Source organism: Mus caroli, chromosome 5 (genome assembly GCF_900094665.2).
Source record: "Mus caroli chromosome 5, CAROLI_EIJ_v1.1, whole genome shotgun sequence".
Classification (NCBI taxonomy): domain Eukaryota; kingdom Metazoa; phylum Chordata; class Mammalia; order Rodentia; family Muridae; genus Mus; species Mus caroli.
The window spans coordinates 40,070,438-40,087,620 of record NC_034574.1 but is presented as its reverse complement, the minus strand read 5'-3'; the positions used below and the strand labels follow the sequence as shown (position 1 = coordinate 40,087,620).

At 35.6% G+C, this 17,183-nt stretch overlaps 1 protein-coding gene across 12 annotated transcripts in view; it reads left to right on the top strand.

Moving 5' to 3' along the window:
- The window catches only part of Lcorl (ligand dependent nuclear receptor corepressor like), a 138,363-nt gene that overhangs the window by 79,610 nt on the left and 41,570 nt on the right, over positions 1-17,183 (top strand). For all 12 annotated transcript variants that reach the window (XM_029478137.1, XM_021161885.2, XM_029478132.1 and 9 more), the window contains one exon: positions 13,367-13,618. In XM_029478137.1, the coding sequence (XP_029333997.1) occupies positions 13,367-13,618 (252 nt within the window). The remainder of the gene's footprint in view (positions 1-13,366; positions 13,619-17,183) is intronic.

Sequence of the window (17,183 nt, the reverse complement as noted above, 5' to 3'; positions counted from 1 at the left end):
GGATTATAAATGTGTTTAACATACACCATTTTATATTCTAATTTTTATATTAATAGTTCTGTTTCTTTATACTTCATTTTTAATCTAGTACTATACCATATTGATAAACTTTTTATCATAAACATATATGTTTATGATAAAAGGAAAAAACATTTTACAGGGTTTTATAACTTTAGACATCTAAAGAGAATCTTAGAATATATCACATATGGATAAAGGAAAATATTCTGTAGATTTTCGCTTGTACTATTTAAGAGCCTTCTACAATATTAGATGTTAGTTATTCCAACTGAGAAAAATTAATAGAAACATTGTTATAGTTTGACTTTCAAATCAACACAGATAACATTAGAAACATGCAGAAAATGGAAAATGATGAATCAAGGTAATCTACCATGTCCTGTTTTACAATGCAAATGTCCTTTGAACACTTATATCTGAACCCAGGAAATAAAATCATATAAGTGCATATATTCATTGTCTTTGAACCAAATAAGTTCAGATTATAGGGGTTTTTGTTTTTGTTTGGGGGGTTGGTTTTTTTGGTTTTTGTTTTGTTTTGTTTTGTTTTGTTTTGCCTTTTCAACCTACCTTTCAAACTGTGAACCCAAGAACTAAAAAGATTGTAGTTTGGAAAATGATCATGATAATCACACTAGGATTTATATTACTGATACCACATAGTCTTACCTTAAGAGATAAGCTTATGTTTGAAGTCTCTCACTATTCCTGGCTTGCTTTTTCTCTTTTTGTTTTTCCTTCTCTGTAGAAATACAGTTAGGTTGAATTCTATTTAAATTTGGAGATCTTAAAGTTTTGTCCAGTAAAGTCAAGGATAACCATGTATGCCTGTAATCTTAGCACTTCTGAGGTTAAGTAAAAAGGATTAGTAGTTCAAGGTCATCCTTGGCTGCATAAGGAGTTTGAGTTTAACTTCAACTACATGAGACCCTATTCCAAAATTATCTATAGATATGTGTTCATATCCTTATACAGTATATGTATATGTATGTGTACATACAAGTACATACATAAATACATGTATTCCTATATTCCCCTGCCTTTTTGTTTTCTATGACTGACAAATGGTCTTGTATAGGTATCTGGTTATTTTGCACTATACTCCCTGATATGTATGTGTGTGTGTGTGTGTGTGTCTGTCTGTCTGTATACACACATACATATATTTACATACACACACACATACAAAATCACCCAGTCAGAAGTCATGAATGGCCGGGCTTCTCAGCTCTTACTGTCATGTCTTTGTTTAACAATATAGAGGTAGAGAGATAGCTTAATCAGTGCCTACCAGGTAAAGGTTAGTACCTGAGTTTAGATCTTTAGTATGCATAGGAAAGCTGGCTGTGGTAGCCATGGAGATGTTCAGACAGGAAGATTCCTGGAGCTCAGTGGTCAGTAAGCCTAGTCAAATGAATGAACTCCAGGTTTAGTAAAAAAACAACTCTTGTCTTTAAAAAATGATATAGCCAGTGATCATATGTGACATCCAGTGTCAACCTCTGGCTCCACACATGTGCATGCATACACAAACAAATATATGCACCAGACATACACACAAAAAATGAAATTCATTACCTCTTTGAGAGTCTAATGACTTTCACAGGGATTGGGTCACCTAAGATAATCAGAACACTAGTATTTCCGATGATTCTTAGGAACTGAAACACCACTCCTCTATCTGTCTCCAGACTGACCTGCCTAGATGTAGATAAGCCCGCATATAACTACCTGGACACAGACACCCTGAACAAATGCACAGGTGTGTGATAGGAGTGACACCATAAAATACTTTGCCAGACCAGTCATACATGTGTGGCGAGCAGCTATTGTGTTGAAAGTAGCAATATTGGAGGTAAAGTAACACTTTATGAATTATAATTGCTAGGTTAATGTAAAGTCATGTACTGTAAAATCATTAACTACTGGGAAAAAATAATATCTGTACCATGGGAACTTAACTTTTATATTCCCATTGTGAATACTGCCCCCTTGTGATAGTTACAGGTATATAAAGAAAAGAAAAAAAAAAGAAAAAGTCCATCATAGGAAACATTAATGAAGCTTATTGACTGGACTATGCCATGTATGACCTTTTGTACTATTAAAGCTATTGTTATATATTATTCTCATTAGAAAACCATCCCATGACAGTGGATCGTGTAGAGAAGAACATTAAGAAAAGAAAATATAATAAGGATTTTTTTATAGTAAGGTTTGACCTCAATAATTACAGCAGAAGTTGAGAAACCATAATGTGGTATTTGTTGTGAAGTTGAACAAACTAAAAAGCCATTTTGATAGCAAACAACTTAGCTTTGCTGGCAAGGATACCAACTATTTTAGAAGCAAAGATGATGGACTCAAGAAAACCAGACTTAATACTGGTGGCAGCTACCACAAACAAAATGTAGCAGCCATGGAAGCTTCACATGTGGTGGCACTCAGACTTGTTAGAGCTGTGAACTGTCATACTATTGGTGAAGATTCACAGTTGCCAGTGGCCATCATTGTTTGAGTTACTAGTGGAGATGAATTTTTTACTCAGTTGAATGCAATTTCCTTATTTAATGACAATGTCTACTGAAGAATAAATGGCATGTCTGCTGATATACTTGGTCAGGTAATTCAGGAAATTAAATATATTCCACTTCTAATAAATATATTCCACTTCTAATATTCAGTATCTAGTTTGATCAGTCCACAGATGTTGCAAATTATTCACTGATTTATGCAAGGTATATTAATGATGGTGACTCTAAGATGAATTTCTCTTCTGCAAATGTCGTAAAACAACATTTCTGCATGTAATGTTTTTGACACAGTTGGTTCATTTTTGAAAGATCACAAGATCTGTTGGGGAAAGGTTTCTGCCCTAGCTGTGCTAAAATGGTGATCTGGATTTCAATGTTTGGAACTGAATGAGTCACCAGAAGTCATCAGAACTCACTGTATGATTTATTGGCAAATATTACCAATGAAGACACTGCCACAGGAGTTACAAAAGTAATGATCAGCACCATAAGTTCTGTCAGTTTTGTCAAAGTGAGTTCTTTAAACAGTCTGCTGTTGTCGAAACACAGTGATGAGTTGGATGCAGGCTCTGCTATTTCACACTGCAGTGAGATAGATCAAGATGAAAAGTTCTAAAACACGTTTTCCATCTTTGTGATGCACTCAAAATGAAAGTGAATAACAGAAGATAGCTTGGTTTGTTGACATCTTTGCCATCTTGAATAAACTGAACTTATCACAGAACACAACCTGCCTTGATTTGTCTGAAAAAGTCCAAAAAGATTTATTCCAAATGAAACTTCAGGTTTGGCCAGGAAAATTAGAGGATAAAAATAAATTTTACATGTTACCTAACCTTATCTGCTTTCTTTGAGGAACATGACATTGAGCCAGACAAAAGGATTGCAATGATAATTTCTATGAAACATCACTTGCACAAGCTTGCAGACAAAGTTTTATTTCATTTTCCAAATCTACATGACACAAATTTGCACTTCCCGGAAGCCCTGTAATAAAGTTGAAGATGTTTCTGAGACAGTAAAGTTCATTGAGCTTATTAACAGCAATGTAGCAAGAACTGGCTTCTCACAGTGCTAGTTACAAACTTCTGGAGCAGATATTTCCAGTCCTGTCCTGTCCTGTCTGAGACTGTGTTGCACCACCTTCTTCCATTTCCAACACCATATCTTTGTGAAACAGGGATCTTTAGCTTGCTGGGTATGAAGTCTAAATATACAAATAGACTTGTGGAAAATAATCTTGTTGTCCTCTTGTAAAGACTATCCCAAGAATTTCTGATCTGGTCAAAAAGAAGCCATCTCAACCTTTGCACTGACATTGGCTTTTTACACATACTGTCCACAAAATGTAGCAATGTAGTTTACTGTTGTTATAGTAAGACTGTTAGCCACTCTATACCATGCTTCAAAACAAATTTTTATTTATAATGAGAAATAAATATTTCACAATATGTAATTACATATTGTTTTATGGTTAATCACTATGCCTTAATTATGTTCAGTTCGTAACAATGGACATATATCGTACATGTCAGGTATTTACATCACAATTCATAACAATAGCAAGATTAGAGTTATAAAATAGCAACAAAAATAATTTTATGGTTGGGATGTCACCACATCAGGAACTCCTAAACGGTTTCAGCATTAGGAAGGTTAAGAACCTTCTAGCCGGGCGTGGTGGCGCACGCCTTTAGCAGAGGCAGGTGGATTTCTGAGTTTGAGGTCAGCCTGGTCTACAAAGTGAGTTCCAGGACAGCCAGGGCTATACAGAGAAACCCTGTCTCGAAAAACCAAAACAAAAAACAAAAAACCTAAACAAAACACTGTTCTAAAGGATCTCTGGTGCCATCTGCTGAATGACTTTTTAAGGAAGACCATGGGGGGGGGGGAGTATAGAATTTTCATTTAATCTTTTTAAAATTAATTTTTCATTAATAGGCCTTATTTATATTTTCAGATGGGGGGTTCTCAGATGGGGGGGGGAGTATAGAATTTTCATTTAATCTTTTTAAAATTAATTTTTCATTAATAGGCCTTATTTATATTTTCAGATGGGGGGTTCTCACTATTTTATTCATGCTGCCCATCAACTTTAAATTCTTCTACCTCAGCCTTCTGAATATTAGTATTATAGGCATATACCACCATACTCCTAGTATAATCTTTTTTTAAGTGAATTTAAGTTTGTAGATGGAGCAGAAAGTTCAGTGTTCTCATATTCATATATTTTCCCCATATTTAAATTTTCAGTATAAACATATTATATTGTTTATAATTGATAAATCAATAATTGATGAACATCATAGCCAAAAGTAACATGGAAATGAAAGAGTTTATTTCATCTTAGACTTCCAAGTAATAATCCCACACTGAGAAAAGTCAGAGCAGGAACTGAGCAGGAAAGAAGCCTGAAGGCAGGAGCTGAAGTAGAAGCCACAGAAGAAATATGTAGCCTTGGCTGTCCAGGAATTTGCTCTGTAGACCAGGCTGGACCTGAAGTCAGAGATCTACCTGCATCTGCCTCTTAGTGCTGGGATTAAAGGCAAGCACCACCATGGCCTGTTTTTCTTGTCATACATTTTGGAAGATTGCTTTCCAAGAAATCAGTCCATTCCCAACTATTAGTAACTTTTGAGCATGAACTTATTCATAATTTTTATTTCTCCTTTTAAATAATTGGCATCTATAATAATGATGCATTTCATTTTTGATTCTAGTAAGCTTGTATATTTTTTCTTATTCTTAATATCATAATCAAACTGATTATTTTTTTCCAAAGAGCCAAATGAACCTGTTTGTAAAATACAAACTATATTATTTTTATTTTATTTATTCACTTTACGTTGTGGTTATAACCCCCCTCTCCTCCTAGTCCCCCTTCACACAGCTCCTCTTCCATTCCCCCATTTTCTCCTCTGAGAAGGGGGAGGTGCCCCCTATGTCAACCCATCCTGGCACATCAGGTCACTGCAGCACTAGGCAAATCCACTCCCCTGAGGCCAGACAAGGCAGCCCAGTTAGAGGAACAGAGACAGGGACACAGAGTCAGGGATAGCCCCTGCCCCAGTTGTTAGAGGACCCACATGAAGATAAAGCTGCACTTGTGGGGTGTAGAGGGGATAAGTTGAGCCCATGCTTGCTCTTTGGTTGGTGGTTCAATCTCTGGTTGCCTCCAAGGATCCAGGTTAGTTGGCTCTGTTGGTCTTCCTGTGGAATTCCTATCCTCTCCGTGTGCCCTCAGTCCTTCTCCTAACTCTTCTATAGACCTCCCCAAGCTCCATCTAAGGAGAAACTATATTCTTTATTCTAATCTTAAGCAATATAACCTCTTGATGACTTTAAAGCAAGAAAAGTTCTAAAGTCATGAGTTGTTCCCCTTATTTCAGTTTTTGCTTTCATTGCATCCATATGCTCTCTAGACCTTATATGACACTAAAGCGTAGAGACATAAAGAGGGGAATACAAAGATGCTTCTTTCAGGCTTAATAAATGGCCCAAGAGTTTTACTCTGGGGTTTATCACATCTGAATGAATTGTTTATTTATCATATAGTGAATATGGAAAATTTGATTGTAAATGAATCATCAATTTGAAAAAAATAATTAAGAATTTTGAATGATGAATTTAAAATATCTTCTGGTGGGAGTTTATAATCAAGGAAGTCTTTTGTTCTAGGAATAAAGAAGATTAGGACTGTAAGAGTCTCACTAAAACAAAACACAGGGGCAAAAGCAAAGTAAAACTACGAATTAGACAACAAAGAATTCTGTATCCAGAGGAGGAAATTTTCCCTGGGAATTTATCAGGAAGGACACATGAGCCTTTTGGGTGTTCTTACCTTTTCATCTTGTTTGATTAGGTTTTCTTCCCTATTGCAAAACTAGGTTAGCTTGCCCACAGGCTTTTGAATAGTTTGTTGTTTCTATGTCCCATCTCCCTACAGACCCTACTGATTACAGATGCTTTTGTTACTGTGTCCAGGGTTTCTATTCATTCTAGGCATCTGAACTCAGGTCATTAGGCTTGTTCAGGAAGTGCTTTGACAGTTAATATTCCAAATTCACACAGAAATCTAAAGTTTATTTTATAATTATGGGTCAGTCAACTCCAGGAACCTGATAAAACAAAACAGACGATGAACACATGCAAAATTAATCTCAGAACATTCCCAAATACAAAGTTCTCTGGAATGTTTACTTTCCCCCAAATAAATAGATCATAACATACAAAAGTAAGCTTCATTAGATCATAGCATACAAAAGTAAGATTCATTACAAAAGTATTGGAAGAAAATAATAAAGAGCAAGACCAGACCATCAAAGACCGAAATTGAAAAATGAGAAGGTTCGGGCCTGGAGTGATGGCTCAGCCAGCACTTGTTCTTGCAGAGGAACTGGGTTAGATTTTCAGCTCCTACATAATGGCACAAAACGATCTATAGCTCCTCTTCTGGGGTATCTGACATGCTCTCTGACCCCTATGAGCATCAAGCACGCACATGCTGCATTGTGCATTCATGTGGGCAAAATACTTGTGTGTATAAAAGAAATTTTAAAAAAAGGAATGAGGTTTTCTTTATAACAATAAAAAGTTAAAATGTGTGGAAAGCTATTACAGTGTGGGACTTCAGAGATGGCTCTGCAGTTAGGAGCTCCCTCAGAGTACCTGGGTTCACTTCCCAGCACCAACATTGTGCTTTATAAGCATCCATAACTCCAGTTCCAGAGGATATGATGCCTTCTTCTGATCACCCTGGACACCTGGCATGCTTGTGATGAGCATCCACTTAAAAATTATATTTTAAGTATAGCTAGGCTTGGTGGCATAAAGTGAGGTTCAGGCCAGCCAGAGATAACAAGTAACCAAGCAGAATATTAAAAATAAAAATCATACAGTTGAATTTAAAATGTAAATTTTTAAACAATATGTTACATATAGCAAAAGTTTTTGAAAACCTGAAATCTGAAAAAGCCATTAATAATTTAGCTATAAATTAGAAGTGTTAAAGGTGCTAAGAAATGAAAGAACAAAATAGCTACTATGTGTTTAATGATAGTTAGGTTGGAAAGAATTAGGGAGAGGACTGATGCTGGACACCACCATGTAAATGAGAATAGATGGCTAGAATTAAGGAATTGTTCATGTATTTAATAGGACAAATATGTTAAGTGTAAACATCTGTAAGAAAAATAAGCTTGTAAAAGCCTCCAGTGGCTAATAAAAGAATTGATGTTATATCTATCTAAGCCAATAGAAGAAAAATAGTGAGGAGAGAGAATATATTGGAAGAATATATTCTGATACTTAGTGAGGAAAGTGTAAATGGAAATATCAATTATCTAATCTGTTAAAATGGATTATCAAGTATCATAAAATTCACTACTTAAATGTTCTCCACATAGGTTTCTACATAGATTAAAAAGCTAGACAAAAATAAAGACTGCTGGGGGTGTAGAGAGAATGCTCCGTGGTTAGCATGTTTGCTGTTCTTGCTGAAGACCTGAGTTTGGTTCCCAGCATTCGGATAAGTTGGATCACAAGCACTTGTAAATGCAGCTGTAAGGGATATGACACCCTCTTCTGGCTTCCATGGGTACCTGCATTCCAGTATACTAAACTGCACACAGACACACAGGCACACATATACACAATTATAGATAAGTAAATCTTTAAAATGTAAGTAAGTACTGACTGACCATTCATATATAATATCATATTAGCACTAAAAATAATGAATTTATTGTTTGTCAGAGAATCCATGACAGTTCTGAATCTGTCAGTCAAAAATAATAGTGACTAAAAGTAATATCCAAAATATTATGAATGAATAAGCTTGTCATAAAGACTTTGATATTTTAATTAAGTCTCACAGATCAGTATTTAAAAGATACTGTACCCTATAGCCCATTCCTTTAATTTTTATACCCAGGAGTTTGGAAAAACAGAAAATTTGCAGGAAGATTGCAAATTCACATCCAACAGAGCTACATAGTGAGACTGTCTCACAAGGAACTGAAACTATTCCTTCCTCAGATCAAAAAGCAAACCTGATGTTACTATGGTGTATGGATTGAAGTAGTTGTCTTCTGTTCTTAGTTAATCCTTTTTATGGTTTTAATATCAAGACTTGTTATGTGGGTTTTTTCCTGCATTTTTGGAGATGATGCTTTTGTATACTTTTGTATACAGTCTGTTAATAAATAGTTTTACAATAGCTAAGTGATTCTCATTTCTTGACCCAAACTCTCCAGTTCATGGAGTAATAAGCCCCTCTACTTTGTTGTTCAGAGTTCTTTTTATGTATTGCTGAACTGTGTTTGGTACCATTTTGTTGATATATCCCCCATGTTTGTGTGTGTGTGCATGCGCGCATGTGTGTGTGTAAAATGGATAATTTTCTTTTGGTAGTGTTATATGCAGGTTTTTACCTGTCTTGACATCAGATTAATAGCCTTACAGGATGAGTTAGAAGTACAGCTGCTTTTGACTTAAAGAATTAAAACAGTTGGAATTAGTTCTTGTTTAGATGTCTGATGGCAAAGTAGCCATTGAAACCATCTATCCTGTACTTTTTTCCATGTTGAGTGTGTTTATTGATTTCATCTTTACTTGTTTTAAGTCAGTTAAGACTTTCTGATGTTTCTTGAGTCAGTTAGCCAGCTTGGGTTCCTCTAGGAATTAGATTATCTAACTGAAGAATCATTTTTATAGTATTTCCTTATACTTCTGTATTTTCTTTTAAAATTGGTGGTGTTACTTATCATCCCAATTTTAGCAATTTTGAGTTTGTGGGTTTTTTGTTATCAGTCTAGTTAATGTTTTATTGTTGTTGTTCTTTTAGTTTGTTTTTTGTTTGTATCTTTTAGTTTCATTAATCTCTATTTTTCCATTCTGTATTTCATTGATTTCTCCTCTAGCTCTTCATTTACATTCTGCTTGCTTTGATTTGGTTTTTAGTTTATTTACTTTTAATGTGGGACATATAGCTGTTGATTTGGTTTTTTTTTTTCTTTTTATATGTGTTTAGAGATTTAAACTTCCAAGCACTGTTAGCTGCATCTCCTACCTGGATAAGTACTCCTTAATTTGATCACTTGTTCTTTCTACATGTGTGAGACTTTTTAAATAACCATGGTTTGATAGCTTTTATTTTAAACATTTCTCTACCTCCTTTTTTATTTTAATTTAATTAGCAAGATTAAATGAAAAGACTTCTATGTTTTGCTTAGAGATTTCAGCAGTAGATCTTCCAACACTAGGCACATCTTTTACTTTGGAAGTTACTATAGACAAAATGGGTTTGGTATTTTAGATATTTATTTCCTAATTTTCCTACTACATACTTCACTCTGTGTAGTCTTCTGTAAACTGGATCTTGAAGTTATTGTAGGCTTTTTTTGGGGGGGGGTGAAGACCCCCACAGGGTTTCTCTGTGTAGCCCTGGCTGTCCTGGAACTCACTCTATATAGACCAGGCTATCCTCAAACTCAGAAATCTGCCTGCCTCTGCCTCCCGAGTGCTGGGACTAAAGGCATGTGCCACCACTGCCCAGCTTTTTTAGCCTTCCATTGGTGTTACCTTCACAGCTCACAGCCTGGTTCTAAAGTCACCACTTTATTCATTTATTATAATAGCATCCCACTAATATAGAACAAAAAAACTACACTGTTTATTTTATAACAAATTTAGCTGTTTAAAATTATACAGATACATTAATTCACATTTTCTCTGGATCACTGATCTGATCCAGAGAATCCATCTATCTCAGCTGGATTGATTGGCTCACAGTTCTTAACAATTTGAGAGTCAGCTGAATTTTCAGCCTTCTGAGACTTTTTTTTTAATTTGGATTATATACTTCCAGGAAGTACACTGTTGACTTTTGAGGATGCTTTGCTCATTCTTGGGGACTCCCATGGAACTGCTCACTGTTCTGAGGAGAGAAAATGTAAGAGGCTAGAAAAGACAGAGTGAGATCAGGACAAGGCAGGTAGCAGAATAAGATTGTGTGTGAACTGAACCAGTATGAACAGTTGGTAAAGTAAATCCATCTTGGGTAGGGGCAGTAAACCCTTTTGTAGGTGGCAGCATTCTTCCTTCTCCAGCCAAAGGGCATGTTTTCTTTAGTTCATATGGATGACTACTTTGTAGATCACTCCTGCTCCAGCTGTTTAAGCCTTATATATAAAACAGCATGGTACTTATAACTGGACACATTGTCTCAGATGACACCTATAAACAGAATTTAAACTCCCTTACAGAGATCTTACATTTGTAGTTCTTTTTTGGTTTTTTGTTTTTGTTCGTCGTGGTGGTGGTGGTGGTGGTGGTGGTGGTGGTGGTGGTGGTGGTCATCGTCGTCGTCGTCTTCTTCTTCTTCTCCTCCTCCTCCTCCTCCCCTTCTTCTTCTTCTTCTTCTTCCTCCTCCTCTTCCTCTTTTCTTCCTCTTCCTCTTCCTCTTCCTCTTTGTCTTCGTCTTCTTGTTTTGAGTTAGAACAGATTTGCACAAGCAACTTGAGAAGCATATTAGGTAATCAACAGCTGACTTGTACATATTCCATAGTATACCATAAAGACATAGAAGAGACAAAACATGATTTAGTGAATAGAATAGTATTTAAACTTAGTCATAAACTTAGATATAATTCTAGTTACATATCAAATTGTTTTTGTTCCTATTATGGTAAATTTTATTGTAAATTGGCGAATGATACTGATCAATAAGCTGCACAGCAGTTACCAAGAATACTTAAGTTTAAAACTACCATCTTATATAAACAGATAATATGAAGCAAAATTCAGTGTTTAAAAGTGAGGGATTTTTATTGAAGCCATCCATTTATGAAGGTAATAATTAAGAAATGTGTTTGTAATTTCTGTGTCCAATAAAGAAACTATTTATTTTGCTTTATTAGGAAGCATATGATAATAGTATCATTTTTTAATAACATAAAAACCTCATTGGAGTTTGTATGTTTAGGTATGAAACCTACTTGCCATTTTGACTCTGATTTATATTATGATTTATATTATACTTAATCTGTGCTTATTTGTGTCTCTTATTCTGTCACCTCTGATAACAGATCACACTTAACCTTTTTATATATCCAAGTTTATAACCTGTTTATATATCCAAGATAGTTTTAATATTTTAGCTACAATTATATAATTTCATTACCATTTTATGATAAAGCCATATTTTGACTTCCCACTGTTTATTATAGCTACTTTAATAAATATGGAGACAGAAAGCATAGATGGTATGTGGCTAGCTTAAATTCACAAAGATTCCCATCTATAGCTAGATCTTCTGTTTCATAGCAGATAGTTTGTAAACAAATAGTGAAAGCAAAGACTAAAATCTGATCTTATATCCCATGGTGCCTTCTCTCAAATGTTTTTCATAATTGAAAATAATTTGCTTTGAAATAAATAGTATGTGTTATGCAATGTTTCCACCAGATCAAGAGAATATTCCATGGTTAGATAATATGTTGGCTTAAGTTGAATTTTGTTACAAAAAGTGAAAATAGACATGATAAAAGTAAGATTTTTCCTTTCCTTCTTGTGAATTATATATTTTCAAATCCTCTTGTGTTATAGAGTCATGAACCTATCATGATAAATGACTTATCATGCTGGGATGACTCTCCTTTATCTTTTTAACAGGTGTTCTAACTAATACTGAACTATGAAACTAGGGAACATTTTTCCCTATTCTCATACAGCTCTGGGCCAGAACAAGCTTGTTCCTATAGTACTGGTCTGTGTAAGTGAGTGGCTCTAGAAGTAGGTCTATTTCAAAGAAGTGGAAAGCCTTCCCAAGTGTAAGTGTCTGTCCCTCATGGCTTTTCATTCTTTCTACCTCTGAAGGCCAAACTTTTTACCTTTGTGTAAAAAGTTTCCTTTAGGCCAAAGTATCATGCTGGTACTCAGCTGGCTTATAGATGACCTTGTGATTAACCTATACTTGATACAGTAAAGTTTGTTTAATTGATCCCCATCCCCATTTTACAGGTTTATGCCAGATAGGGAGAGGGGGAGGAGTGGGGAGAGAATGTAAATGTAGATGCAGGCCTGTGTGAGAGCTTCCAACAGCTGATCAACATGCTTTGTATGATCAAGATCTTCAATAGTAAATAATACTGCCCTTTTTAGGACACTGTTGGATGACACTTGCTGCAATTTTTCTTTAATAAATGAAATGCAGTAATTAGAGACCACTCGTATTCTTCAGTGGCTCTACAAATTTAAGGAAGCAATGTATCAGGATATTAGCAAATCTTGAATCTTGATGGCTACTATCTAGGTCACTGTATTTGCCTGGTACTTTATACAGTGTCCATTTTCTGTGTAAAAGGAAATAAGTCTTTGATGACAATTGAGTGTATTACACAAAACACACTTGATAGAATGAATGTAAGAAAATAATCATTGGTAGAGAGTTCTAAAGCTTAGATGTCTTCTTAGTCATTGATGTATATTGTATAGCTTTGGCTCACATACAAGGTTTGTAGTCAAATACTAAATGTAGTTTTAATATCTAATAGAATGTTTGAGTGAACATTTAATTGTAGAGGTTAAATCCTGCTCCTGTTCCTAATTATTTGATCTGTACTTTTGTTTGGGATAGAAATGAAAAATGAATTTTTTTAAAAGTTACATTTCCGAAGAATAGCTGCTATTTCTGAGTCTAAGAGACTGCTGGCCATTGTGAACTGCCACTAGATTCTAATAATGTTATTTCTCTGTAAAACCCCCAGGTTGTTCATATTTGTCTTTTAATGATACCTTTATTTCCTCCCCAGATCTTCCTCAGAACTGTGATCCTAACATTCCCTTAGTTGCTCAGGAATTAATGAAAAAAATGATACGTCAGTTTGCAATTGAGTACATCTCAAAAAGCGGTAAAATTCAAGAAAATAGAAATGGTTCAATTGGAGCAAGTCTCGTGTGTAAAAGTATCCAAATGAACCAAGCAGACAACTGCCTTCAGGATGAGCAAGAAGGCCCCTTAGACCTCACTGTGACTCGAACGCAAGAGCAAACTGCTCAGCAAGGTAAGCTGTTTAACATATAATGCATACATTTTTGTCCTAACACATTTAAACATGGATATGTTTTATGTCCATAAGGAAAGTTATGTATCTTACTTTGTTTCATTTATATGGCATAGACCAGAGAGGAAAATATACAACTTTGTGACACAGTTTTTAATTATTGATCTTTTATTTTTACTTATGTATGATGGCAATGCACATGTGTGCGGGTGCTCAGGAAGGCCAAAAAAGGGGAGTCGAAACCTGAAGCTGGTGTTACAGGAAGTTGTGAGCCTTCTGGGTGCTGGGATGCAACCCTAAGAGCTCTGGAAAAACAGTGCATGCCCTCAACTTCAAGTGATCTCTTCAGCCTCCTGTAGTACATTTTTAATAGTTTATAAAAGAAAAATTGAATGTCTCTCTTTTTTCAAAATGGAGTACACAGTAAGAATCTCATTGAGCAACTTAAAAAATAAAGTATGTGTATAAAAAAGACACTATTACATATGCCAGCAAGATTTTTCTGAATGGACCCTGATATAACTGTCTTGTGTGAGGCTATGCCAGGGCCAAGAAGTGGGAGTGGGTGGGTAGGGGAGCAGGGCGGGGGGAGAGTTTAGGGAACTTTCGAAATAGCATTTGAAATGTAAATGAAGAAAATATCTAATAAAAAAATGGGAAAAAAAAGAGAGAGAGATACTATGAGAAAGAATTGCTTTTCTAGTAGATAGCCAAAAACGTTAGTTTAGTATTTGCTCTCCAGTTTCTGAACTGAGATGAGAAAGAAATAGATGATTTCCTATTGGGACTTTTTTCTTTATCTTTTTATAGTAATTTGTTTTATGTGTATGAATGCTTTTCCTGCTAGCATGTCAGTGTAACACATGTAAGCCAAGTGACTTCAGTGGTCAGAAGAGGGTATAGGACCCTCTGGAGCTGAAGTTACAGGTGGCTGTGAGCCACCATGTGCGTGCTGAGACTTGAACCCAGGTCATTTTTAGAGCATCAATTGCTCTTAAGCCTCTAGGCCATCTCTCTTCCACCCCCCACCTCCCAGTTTTGTTTTATTTTTTTATTATATAGCTGGAAAGGGTTAAATTGTGCATGTGATGAATACACTACACTCCTATCATTTAAAACATACAGAGATACCTAATGTTGAGTTTATTTGTAAGATACTCTGTCTCCACAGGAGACCAAAGAAAAAGCCTTTTAAGAATGTGGGAAGATGCCAAATAAATGGCTTGAGATGGGAGAACAGGTAGTTTTTATTCAAATGGTTTAGGAATCATATCACTTCTTGAAAAAAGCAAAGGGGTTATCTTTCCTGAGTTATCCAGTGCTTGATTGGAGATAAGATATAGGTAATAATCCAGTAATATTCACAAAAGATGACTCAGAAGCGGGGAAGAGTTTTTATTTTTTTTAATGTGTCATTGAAATGATCCTAGAATTCATTTGTGTTTGAACTCTAAGGGCTGAGCCTAGCAGTCTGTTTAGAAAAAGCAGTCTCTAGAGACTGGTCTGTACTGTGAACTTCCTCTCCTTTGACAGAAGCAGTGTAGCAGTCTATCGGATAGAACTTGAACCTTGGTGTCTCACAGACTTATGGCTGCAAATCGGAAACGATGGCAAAAGGAAGGAAAATTAAAACTTACAGATATAAGTTCAAAATCCTAAATAAACTTTATCAAATTGAATACAGTAAGATATTGTACAAGTCCATAATCTCAGCACGTAGAAGGGAAAGGCAGGAAAATTGAAAGTTCAAGGCCAGCCTCTTGAAAAAAAAAAAAAAAAGTAAAATCATAACAAGTAAATACCAAAAAATGAAACCAATAGACTATGAAGGACCTTACAGAGAGCGTCATTATAGCTTTGACAGGTGCGAAGTAATGTTTCAAAGCAAGTTCATACGTCCCAGCTGATTAGGAATACTTCTGCACATTTAATGTCCAGTCAGAATTTTACTAGTTTGTTGGTTTTACTAAAGTGAAATGATTTTATGATATTAAAATTGACAAATGAGTTTTAAAGAAACAAGAATAATAAAATCAAGGTAATGAGAAGCTTGCTTTGAGACCCATGAAGTACTTACAGTGCAGTAATTATTAAAACTGGGTCCGATTGGTCAGTAAAATCTCAGAAACTTCCTGGGCATTACTGAATCCTAGTAAATGCAGGTATCAGTAAATCACTGGGGAAGATGTTCTATTCTGTAAATATTCCATGGCAATTGCTACATTCCTGGAAGGAGGATGACAATAGATCTCTACCTTATGCTGATCATAAAAATGTTCAGGAGTCAATATGAAAAGCACATTTGCTGTTTAACACTGGACAGAATACAGTTTTGACTAATGAAGTTTATAGAATATGACTTCTTGGATAAGAGAATGCAATTTACATCACTTGTAGCCTTGTGAACTTTGCAGACTAATTATAACCATCAATCATTTTGCCCTTTAATTAGAAAACAGATATTAATAAAACAGTAATCCTGCTGTCTAAACTCCAATATGTTAAATTACAGCACTGTCCTTGTTACTTTCTGTTGCTTTGTTAAACATGGTGACCAAAAGCAACTTGGGGCAGAAAAGGTTTATTTGACTTAAACATCCTAATCGTTGATTGAGGGAAATCAGGACAGGAAGTCAAGCAAGAGCAGAGGCAGGAGCCATGGTTACTTGTTTTCTGTGGCACACTCAGTCCTTTTTACACAACCCAGGACCATTTATTTACCCAGAGTGGTGCTGCCCACAGTACTATAAACCCTCCCACATCAATAATTAATCTAGAAAATTCCCCACAGGCCAATCTGATGGAGGACATTTCTTGGTTAAGATTCTTTTTTTCTGAGGTAACACTAGTTTATATTAATTTAACACCCAAGATTAGCATTAACAAGTCATCCCTTTTCAGTTTGACACCCCATCGCTTTTCCTTGCATTGCACTTAGTTTCCAAATGCAAACACTAACCAGGATATAATTCTGCCAAACATGATATAACTATCCCATGTACTACCACAAGTATTATATATTTTAGGATAGGTGGCAACAGCCTTTGAAGAATAGTCTTTTAGCTTTGCACAACTTAAATATAAGAATACACATTTACAAAAACCACTAATTATACTTGAATCAGTGGTACATTTCATGATAAATAGAGGAAAGAAAACAGATATAGGCTTAATACATGTTTATTTGTGTATAAACATGTTCTTAACAAAGTAAAATGGAAAATTTCATGCTAGCTATTTCTACAACATGTCATGTGGCCTTAGCTGGTATTATCTCCCTCTACTATACATTCTGTATTTTCTCTGCCCTCAGCAAGCACCTTAGCATCTTTTCCTTATTTTACTGGAGGGGTGACCCGTACCTTCATTCTTGAGGGGCTCAGCTGTGCCCTTTATCATCCTACCTAGATTGTTTCCCAGATCTTAATCTTAGGACATGGTAGCATCAAGGGACACCCTAAAGGGTCACATACATTGCAGAGTAACCTTCTCTACCTCCATTGTGGAGAAGCAGTCCAATCCCCCCCACTCCCACCCCCACCCTGTAGTCTGAATCAGTCACCCC